Consider the following 11,776-nt stretch of genomic DNA (forward strand, 5'->3'; position numbering starts at 1 on the left):
GATTGCCATATATTATTTAAAGGCGGCAAAGCATAATGATTGCCATATATTATTTAAAGGCGGCAAAGCATAATGATTGTCATATATTATTTAAAGGCGGCAAAGCATAAAGATTGCCATATATTATTTAAAGGCGGCAAAGCAGGTTATCTAAGCTTAAGTACTACTCTTTTCATTAGCAACTCTCGTAGCTGTTAATGCTTGGAAAATCACCAAAAGCAGTTGGTTAATGAATCAATATGAATAAAATTTTAATCAATGTACCAATAAACTTATATTATATATCAAAACTTATGTATAAACTAATCCAAATATCAACCAAAGTGTCCTTTTAAAATAGTAGTTCTGTGTCTCTCCGTGAAAACCCATCTCATTATGCCTAATGCTGTGCCTTGACAGTGAAAATACAATTTTTGCTATAATTTTATATCAAACTTGAATTCTATTAAATAGACAAGTCATTCAATGATGTACCAACGATGTTTGTATAATGATCCTGGATGACAGCAATCAAAGTCCATTAGTTAATGGTACTACATCGGCAGGTATTTAATCGCTAATGTAAATTTTGGGATATTGATAAGGTCTGACTGTATGGTTGACAAGTGGTAGTATGAGTCCTTGATTGCAATGTTTTTGATAAAGTAGCTCTTCTGAATATCCTATGTAATATATTGATTAAATATTTGTGAAGTAATATAAATTGAAAAAATGTTTTCGAAATCAGTACTGCTCAATACTGATTGCTTTGATCCTCTGCCATTTTTTTAAAAGTCGGTGGATGGTTTATTAAAACCATTAAAGCCACTTTCTCATGAAGAAAAATCCAAAGCCAGAGCAAAGATAATTGACATTTTTTTTAATTTTTAAGATTATTTTCTAATCAGATTAACTAAAGTCAGGATAAAGCACCATAAGGTTACGTTTTGAATTAAGGAAGAAACCTCAATTGATATCGAATATTTTAATTTCGGTAAACCAAAATTTAATGTGTTAGCTATGACTCAAACCTAATCCTTTAACCATATTTCTCAGATTACGAGATACTTGACATAAATTCACAAAGGAGTTGGAAACAACATACAGTAATTTATGATCAATAAAACTGATAAAGAGAGTGATATAAAAAAAGGGTTATGTAAGGTTCCCATTATTAATCCTGGCATAAAGGCAGTAAACGAATACTTGTTTTTTTATGACGTAAAGATTAAAGTTATCCATTAATGTCATTATCAACTGTTGATATTTTGACGGCGATATGGGAGCAGTTAGGAATTAGAAAAAGGAAATTTATAGAATCCGACTTGACCTAGGCCTACTTCATGTTTGTAAAATAGTTTGTTTTGGGCATATGAGACGTTGAAATTGGAGCGCAATCAGTTTTTTTTTTTTTAGTCATAGAGAAAAATTGTCTCTTATCTCAAAGTTGGTTCTAATTGAAAGATCGCATCAAGGGAAATATCATCAAAATCGGTTGAAAGTATTATACCCGAACACGGATTTGATTACAGCCAGGGCCCTGTTTCATGATGAAAACTAATAATATTCGTTCATAAATACAAGTATAGCAACAACGTTGTAATAACTAACACAAATACTTATTTTTTTCATAATAGGGATGACTATTATTGATATTACAGGAGTTTAAAAGTACTAAAGTACAAGTTACCATTGCACAATCCAGTGTAATTGTATTAAATTGAATCTACAAGATTAATATTAATAGTTTGTACTTTATCATGAAACAGGGTACTGATAGACAATGAACCGAATTCGCTCCTTGATGTATAAAACTTGCGTTTTGCGAGTTGATATTTTTGATTCAGAGGAAAAAATATTTTTAGTTTCTACAAGAATACAAATATATAAAAATAAATATGCACAATACACAAATATATACAAATAAAGAAACGGCACGAAACCGTCCACTCCCGCCCTCTATGGTAGCCTTATATATTTGACTTTTTAAACAGACAATTATAGCGAGTAGGTTGGTCGATGTACGACATGTCACGAGATCATAACAAAAAAGGCATCCTTCTTCACCAGACCCGCCCCGCTAAGACCCACGGGGAACAACGGTCCTATCCTATATCACTTTTGAAATATTAGCTTAAAACGGACTTTAAGATAGTTCAATCGAGCAATATTTAAAAAGCGCCTGAAATTGAAGAACGGCGTGAAACCTGCCCTCCGTTGTAGCCTTACTTTAATCTTAAAATCCATTTTAAGCTAATATTTCAAAAGTGATATAGGACCGTTGCTCGTGGGGGTCTAAGTGGGGCGGGTCCATCGGGAAATTATTGCCTTTTTCGTGTGTTATGTTATCCTCTTGTGAGATTGTGACATGTCGTACATCCACAAACCAACTCGCTATAATTGTCTGTATGAAAAGTCAAATAAGTAAGGCTACCATGGAGGGCGGGTTTCACGCCGTTTTTCAATTTCAGGCGCTTTTTAAATATTGCTCGATTTAACTATTTTAAAGTCCGTTTTAAGCTTATATAAAGCCGAAGGTTTGTCAACAACTATCCAGATTGCACTAAATTAGAGGTTTTGAAACGTATAGAAAATCTACCACAATTCTCTCCTCTCACCTTTGAAACAATGCAGAAGTCTCATACATGGGAGAAAATATAACAAAAAAAGATTGGTAGAGGGGTAAAAGTTTATGGATGGGGGTGAACAGAAGAGCTTAGCTCAGCTAGAGCCGGACTGGTAACACATCTTGACATGGCTCTCTTAGATTCTGATTCCATTGCTTAGCTTAGATAGTTGTTTCAGTTATAATAGTTGTTACACTAATGAAAAAAACCGGCCTACTTAAACTAAGGTAACCAATTTCTGCTCTTGGTTGACACAGATCATTTAGTTTCCCATGTTTACCTCGTAAGATAGTCCTCTAGCAGTCAAACCATGGGAAGTTATGTGAGCTAAGCTAACTTCCGAGGTGAAGCTATCGAAGTGGGAACTCCGATATATCTTTTTCGATATGTCTCCGAGGGTTATAAATTTTAGCGATTTTAAACATTATCGTATTCCGGTTTTGCTCTAAATGAATTGTAAGTTCATGAAAATGGATTACTTATTTGTTTAATATTGCTGATTGCATTTAATGAATTTGTTTGGAACTTGTAGATATTAAACTCATCTCTAAACTATGATGTTCCTAAGTGGTAGGATGTGGATAGGGGGAGTCGGAGGATGTGATTCTTCTCATTGCAATGACTTTACCTAAGTATATCACATCTGCAGATTATAGACAACGAACCCCTTACTGATATGATAAGTGACCTATTTATGTGTATAGAATAAAATACTAATCAAAAGTGCTTGTCTGCGGAGGTCATAACTAATTTACATTTGAGATAATAAATACAATAGTAAATATGACACGAAATCAACAGTCATAATAAGTTTCGTTAATTAATTCAAGTTACTACTCCAAATATTACGTGGTTTATTGTTGTTTAAGACTTATTTTAGTATAAATTGCTAAATTAAACCCAAAAATAGTATAGATCAGTTAACTAGTTCTAGTTAATCTAGTTAAGGAGCTGTTATCGGTATTTAGAATGTCATAAAGAGAAAATTAAAAACAAAATATGGAATGAACAGGAAAATGAATTTGAAAGCCTGGTTTGTTTATCCCCCCCTCCTCAATATTATTCCAAGCCATAGCCAAAGATGAAGAAATAGATTGGCCAAAAGTGATATTTTGGCGATTTTTCAAAGCAATTGGCAGAATAATTCATGTCAAAGTACGGATGAAACTTCATGCAAACAATTTTACGCTAAATTCTGATCCATGGTGAAGAAATTAAAACCAGACAATTACTACATTACCAAGTGAACAATTGATGGTGGAAAAAGAAGACCAGAAATAAGGAATGTTGGAAGTAAGTAAGCTTTCAAAAAAAGACATTTTACACAATCTTTTGCTAACATTAAAATTTTTAATTTCCTCATTAAAAGAAGCCAAGATTGAACATCAAAAATCGAAGAATGTGGCGAGAATCTCAATCAAGTATAGCAGAAGACATATTTCAATTAAGTATCATGTTTTAAGTTGTTTAAAAGCAAGATATTTAGGCAGTACCGAAATAAATAGGTGTATAATATAATTTAAACAAAGCTTTTAAAATCTCTCTATTAAACTAAAAAGTTTTTAGTGATCACCTTGTAAGATTTCATTTTACATATGACCACCAAGTAATTTTCATTTTACATGTGGCCACCGTGTAAGATTTCATTTTACATATGACCACTGTGTAATTTTCATTTTACATATGGCCACCGTATAATATTTCATTTTACATATGACCACCGTGTAATATTTTATTTTAAATATGACCACTGTGTAATATTTCATTTTACATATAAGGTGGGATAATAAAAATCTGAGCTACAGAATACAAATAAATTACATTTATATAATTTGAGTAACGAGTAGTACAATTAAATAAACAGATGTAAGAATTGTAAACTGGGGGTGGTCCGCAGGGGGGTACCCCCATTTAGTTAGTTTTTAATAATTAGTCAAATAAATTTATTCCAATGATCTTTATATTATTTTCTAAATTAGTTAGATGCTTAGTTTTAAAATACCTTTCAAAATGAGTTATTTTATGTTTCAGTGTTATCTATTCATTAACATTTATAATTATTCTATTATTAAATAAAACATTACAACTGAAAAATGGCTTTTGGATGTATGAAGGTTGCTGTCTTTGTCACATACAACTAACAATTCATAAAATGAGCCAGATAATATATCTTTCTTAATAAATCAAATAAATTAACTCATTATTTTATTAAGGTAGTATAAATTTTATTTCATTATTTTTTAAGTAATCTTACGTAAATATAAGTAAATAAATATAATCTTCTAAGTAAAATATGAATATCTATGACTAAGTATATGAGTATTTACTAAATCCACAATTAAACCATCCAGTATATTTTGTTTTTCTTCTTCCATTATTTTTTCCATACCAAAATTGCGTTTGATTTTTATTTAAAATATTTGCTTAGTAAAAATACTTATTTTTAAGTACGAATAAAATAAACATAAACATTCTAAAGTACCTGGATTTCATATTTTGAACTACTTTTAAATGAAAACGAACTATCAAATCGGGCAGTGCTTCATGAGTTATAGATGTACGAACTAAGGCATAAAACTCGCTGAAATGAACTAGCCGGGAATGTATTCGAAACTGGTGGAGATTCAGTTACTGCAACCGATAGCGCTACCTAGGCGGCCAGAACGAAGATTCGCAAAAATAAATTTTGTTTAATTGTGCGCATACACAGGGTTATATTTCGATGAGTCCGAATCATATATATTAATAAAATTATAACTAAGCGTGGAATTATATTGATATGGACTTTCACATTGCAAGAGGAACTTGTTCTAGTAGACTTAATGGAGCCTTGATGAGCTATGCACACGCCCTCAACTCCTTGTATAAACTCCTCTAAACATACTTTAACTAAGTATAGGGTATACTATAGTATACTAATATTATTAGTGTAGTATATACTATTTAACTAATATTATAGTATTAGGATTAAGTTTTTATTAGATTTAAGTTTGTTAAATTCAGAAATAATGTGTGCCCCAACACATTATACACTTATACACATTATACATAGACAAAAAAAAATAATACACTCCAAAAGACTCCTTAGAATGTAGATGTTCTACAGAAAAAGGGGAAAGTTCATTGTTTATAAATACGCCATTAAAATTTTGAAGGGGTTTTGAAAAAAAAAAAAAAAGAAAAAAAAAAGGTAGTTTTAGTGTTAATTTACATAGAGTTAATTACCCAACTATAATTAATAATAACTTATAATGTACATATGTTAGTCAAACAAAAAAAAATCTTCAGTGCTGATTGTGAATTTATCTTACCTTAGGAGTTAAAGGCGAAAAAATGCGTGTCCGTTTGTTAGAAACTAATTTTAACAACTTTTTGATTATGTATATATGTTGGTAAACGGCGTGGAACCCACTCTATGTTTAAGTTAACTTTCAAACAGACACTTATAGTGAGTATATTGCTCGATGTCTCATACCGCAATCTCTCGAAGGCGGACATAACATCAAAAATAGTAAAAGGTAAACCTTCCCGGCCAAACTGCACCTTCTCATCTTACCTTTAAAATATTCATTTAAAACAGGAGGAGGATACTAAAGTTAAAAAAAAAATAGTTAAATCGAGGAACATGAAAAAGTAGCTAATTGGTAAATGACGTGAATGGAAAACTTCTTCTTTCTCATCTTCATTAAGTGTATTTCAGCGTGGAGGAGCCTCTAACCTAAACTTGGTCCACACATCTCGGTCCATGGCAAGCATCTTCACCTGAGCCAGCGTTTTTCCTCTTTCCACACCTAGTCATTGTATATGTTCCATAGAGCTTCTTCTAGGTCTGCCTCGTGGTCTACCAGTCGGCCTCGCCTCCATACATTTTCTAGGCACTATCTCCTCCCCCATTCTACAGACATGTCCATACCATCGGAACTGTCGATGTTCAATCACTGATTTTACTGTGGGGATCTGAAGTTCTCTTATCCAATCAATCCTTATCCATCTCTCGTATTTTTGACCAATATTTTTCGCAAAAATTTCAGTAGCCGTATTCCTGCTCATGTGTTTGTCTTGGATGACCCAACATTCACTGCCATATAATAGTGTTGGAAGATGTATTGATTTAAAGATATGGAGCTTGATATCCTTACCTACCTCCCTCTTTCCCACAATACTATTTGCTTTATTCATCCTATTTGACACTTTTCGGTCTATTTTGCGAGATTTATTGAAAATTGTTCCAAGGTAGGTATAGAAATCCACTGTTTCCAATACTTCATCATTGCATACTATTTGTACATTGCCCACGTCCACTTCATCAGGAATGGAAAACTTGAATGTCCTAAATTTTGGAATTTTTTACTGTAATTTTTCTTTATAAGACAATATCATAATTTTTGTAACTTTTCTTGATAAAAACTCAGGGGAAATGTGATAAATACAAATAAAAACAATAAAAGAGACCACAATTAACTTGAAAAAGGAAAGAGAAAAAGTTTATAAAAATTACAACACAATAAACAAACCAACCAAATAAACATAAAAATGTTTAGAAAAACTACAGAGTTTCACATATCCATCACGATCAGCGCTCGTGGTCGTCCGTCATCTTCAACTTAACAAGCTTAAAGAACAGTGAAGATTAAAATGACTTTATTCTTACATTTTTACAAACACAACATATAGCTTAGTGGTTACAGATATTTCTCAACCTTAGGTTGCCGAGCTAGAAAATATATATGTATGCTTGAGGAGGGGGGTAGGAAGAACATGGAAATAAGGGAAGGGTGTTGGAGCAATCAGATAATTTAGAATACCAGGTGGGGCCTAGAGAGCCTATGCAATTAGAAATAAATATCTGGGAGGGACGAAAAAGGCTAGAAGGAGGGTGTGTCCTTTGTCAGGCTGAATCCTAGAAATAGGATAATTTACCCAAGGTTGGGTAACAGACGTCACTCCGGAACAAATGGGAGACAAAAGACAAAGGGCCTAACGACGTGGGACCCTTCTTAGAAATTAGGAAGTTCTAAATGTAGAATGTAGACATATGAAAAAGTGCCTAAAATTGTTTAAATGATGATGCCGGTTTCTTAACTTTCACAAGTACTCAAAGAATAATGATGTCCATTACGTCAGTTTTGTTCAATTAAGTGCATTATGCCCAGCAGACTGGACAAAAATAAACCAAAGTGGACTAAATGTCCATTCTGATCCTTAATTATTTTAAAACATTTCATTTCATTTCTTACGCCAAAAGAATGAACAGACACCACTTTCAAGAAATCATGCAGTATATTTTTTGAAAAAAAAGTTAAATAACATTTGTTCATAACTCATAAATGAGGGTAAAAAAAAAAGTATTCGAAACAATTTTATTTTGTTAATAATAATATTACCTAATACGACATTGCCGGGGTGACGGTAGTAAGCGTGGTAGCAGGCGTGGTAACGGGCCTGTCTGCCAACCCTAGTTCGAGTCCCCGGCCCTATCCGGGATTTTTTCAAGCTTATACTATACAATACTCACTCACAACCTCCCCCAGGGCATTTGTGAGGCCCTTCGGCCAATGGGTGGCACTCACAAAAATAGGCATGGGAGTGACCGGCCCACCCTATGAAAAGCAAGACAAGAAACGCGCCATGTATTTCCTAAGTTCATCGCGCGAGACGTTGGACCTCCTCGGTCTGTTGCGCCAATAAACAACAACAACAATACGACACTGCCACGTGAGACTAGTTTTGTAAATAAAATAAGAACCTTTTTAAAATACAAAATATTTAGTAATATAGTAAATTTTTACTGATTAAAATACATTGCTGTTGAAATATGAACCAACATGTACATTGTAAGATGAAAAAATCCGTTTTAATAATTATAAAATTTCTTCCTCAATCACAATTATGATATATAAATGAAGAAAAAATAGTGGAGTACTATTTAAACACTTTGTGAATGATTACTGCTCAGCTATCACATTTTAAAACAGCCAAGGGATTATAGAGTAAAGGATATTTATTACTGATAACAGAGTAAAGGAAGAGTATTATACTTCGTGTCATAACATCCTCAAAAAACTCCATCACGGACCGTAGAGTGTTCAGTCAATGACAATTCGTCATTTCTACCATTACCGCGAGATCTATCGGAGTGTAGGCAAAGTTTCTCGGATACACTGAGCTGAGTAGCACAAGGGTAAATCCGCTCGATAATAGGATTGAACAAGCAGACTGCAATCATGCGTAATTTCCAATTCGAGTTTTTGACGGAACAATTCGTTTGAATTGGACATAGAACCCAAGATGACCAATAAAATTCATGAAAGATATAACTTTAACACCGACAAAAGCTATAATCGAAAGGCTACATGTTCGGCAAATAAAAATAGAATTCCAAAGCGCAGACCATGTGAAGTATTCTATTCTATTATAAATTGCTATATTTGTGGTCTTACATCAACAGACTTTAATAATTTGAATAAAGAAAAATGAAATTAATCCCGAAACCCTTAGTTTTTGACAATCCTTGCGAGAATCAAATTTTCTGAATCATCATTGAACGATTGACATTTTATAATAGTCTAACAAATTGACTATTATAAAATGTCACGAGAGATCAGAGATGAAATGATTCTAGTGAACATACCATAGGTAGCGTAGGAACACTAATGTTCGAAACTATCTTTTTTGCCGAAATAAACGAATACTTAATGCAAATATTAGAATATATCCAAGAATCAATGTCTTATGACCATATGATTGACGCAGAAAAGTTTGGAGTTTACTTCTACGGCACTGCAGTATCTATTGTCATCTACTGTATACAAAATTTAAATACATGGAGTTGGTATTTCGAATTTTTGGTAGCTTAGAGAAGTATAATTTAGCAATAAACTTTAGTCGCTATAGACAAAACTTCTCTCGTACATTTTCAGGAGTGAGGTGTGACAGAGACATGTTATACTGGTTTTTATTAACATTCAATCCATTACCAAGCAACAGTGGTATACACCATCGGAAGAAGAGTAAGCCATTTACCTGTGAAATCATAACCCTTCTGTTTTATTAAATGCAATATGTACGCAGTGAAAGCATAAAGTTTAATTATCCATTTTCTCAAGATAAAAATATATAAAAATAATTTGGTCAGGATTTTGGTACAAATACTCCTCTGTGCGGCGGTTTCTTGTGAGTAATCTCTCGTATCCATAGATCTTAAAAGATGAAAATTTTTTGGGGTATCGAAAAAAATAATAATCGATTAATGACAATCTTCAACTACTAAAACTATTCATGATAATATTCATCTATATCGGCTAGCTGAGGAGCAAATAAATAATTAGCTTCAATCTTTACTTCAAGAACTTAACGAACTCCATTCGGCCACAGTCACAGCATATGGTAGTCAATATTTTTTTTTTTGATAATTTAATCTTAAGTATATTTACTAATAGCATATTTTCTTTTAGGAGAGTGGTTTGTTTATCTCAACGCATTATCGAAGAGGACTGTTCCCAGATGTCTTAGTATAGTTCGATATTAATATTACATAATTAATATTTAAATATAAGAAAATTAGAGTGCTACAAATCGGTAGTTTCTCTACACGCCTGTATCACTCCATTTGAACTAAGATAAAATTTACAGAATGTAATATAAAGTTGTAAATTTCAATAAAGATATTTAAAAAAATATATATAAGAAAAAATTATATCTTGTAACCTGAGCTTGTGACTATCATGTATTTATTCTTTGATTTTCTAGTAAAGGCTATGTTATACATTGAAAAACATTATAATATTGTGGACCAGCATAGATAAACGACTTATGTGTATCCTACAATATATGTGAAGAAGCCACATGCCAAATTAATTGTGAACTCAATAGTCATTTTGTTTCCGTTGACAAATTTAAAACAATTTCCTACCACAGGCTTGTGGAAATTATGTTGTTCATTCTTTGTATAGAGATTTCATCAAATATTTTCTAAAGTTTCAGCGCACAAGAGATCAAGACTGCCGAAAACTCTCCATGTGAATAATACGGTGAGCTCACCTTCCAACTCTATCGTATATTTGGGCGTAAAGCTAGACCGTCATCTTAAGCTTTCTGCCCATTTATATCAGAAGGCGAGAACAGTTAGACGAAAGTCATATCGTCTCAACCACCTCCTCACTTCTCCGGCTCTCTCATTGAGATTGAAGCTGCAGATATACAAAAGTATTCTGACACCAGCACTACTATATGGGGGCACCATTGTTTACCCACATATCAGATGGAACCCAGCGCCTCCTTCGAACTTTTCAGGATTCGATGTTGTGGAACATCGTACGCACAACATCGTGGAGGAGGAAGAGGCCACCGGAGCTGCATCAATTGTTCGAGCTGCCAACTGTACCGGAGTTCATCAAGCGACGAAATTTTTCGATTCACTTCAGTTCTATACGAATCCGTTATTCAACACGTTAACACCTGCCCCCCCTCCGGTGCGTTGGCAACACACTACGTAAGGTCTCGTAGTATTAGGATTAAGTTTTTATTAGATTTAAGTTTGTTAAATTAAGAAATAATGTGTGCCCCAACACATTATACACTTTTATAAATACTGACAACAAAAATAATATACTCCAAAAGACTCTTTAGAATGTAGATGTTCTACAGTAAAAGCAGAAAGTACTTTGTTTATAAATACGGCATTACCATTCTATAGGGGTTTTGAAAAAAACAAAATTCTAAAGTTTAATTTTTTTTAAAACAAATATGACAATTAATAAAGCTTGTGTTAATTAAGGATATCCAAAAAATTATTGATTTTCAGATTTCTTCAGTACAGTAATCATTTATTAGGTTTTCTAGGGTGCTAATTCCAAATTTAATGTTGTAATTTCGATGGGATTTTATTACCAAATAAACAAAGAAATATCAAATATCTTATACAAGAAATACTAGGCTCAAAAGACTCAACCTAGTATTTCTAGTATTAGTACACTAGCAAATCCAGCACTAAATTAAATCAACTTTTAAACTACGGTGAAACGACTGTTTTAGTTTCTTGATCCCTTTTGTACAAACATTTTTTATCACTTGTATAGTATAATTATTATTTAATATTATTGAAGAAAAAGGAGAGAATGAGGAGTTCATTACTTTAATTATAATTATAAGCTTATTTTTATATTATAATT

The 11,776-nt window shown here is 32.7% G+C and overlaps 1 protein-coding gene across 1 annotated transcript in view; it reads right to left on the reverse strand.

Annotated features, from left to right (window-relative positions):
• LOC106688833 (monocarboxylate transporter 13) overlaps positions 1-5,215 on the reverse strand; it is a 32,781-nt gene extending 27,566 nt beyond the window's left edge. The window contains exon 1 of the mRNA XM_014433493.2: positions 5,089-5,215. Within this exon, the coding sequence (XP_014288979.1) occupies positions 5,089-5,099 (11 nt within the window). The 5' untranslated portion in view covers positions 5,100-5,215. The remainder of the gene's footprint in view (positions 1-5,088) is intronic.
• Between the last annotated feature and the right edge of the window lie 6,561 nt (positions 5,216-11,776).

This window comes from Halyomorpha halys, unplaced genomic scaffold (assembly GCF_000696795.3).
Source record: "Halyomorpha halys isolate HHAL.00 unplaced genomic scaffold, Hhal_1.1 Scaffold1218.1, whole genome shotgun sequence".
Lineage (NCBI taxonomy): Eukaryota > Metazoa > Arthropoda > Insecta > Hemiptera > Pentatomidae > Halyomorpha > Halyomorpha halys.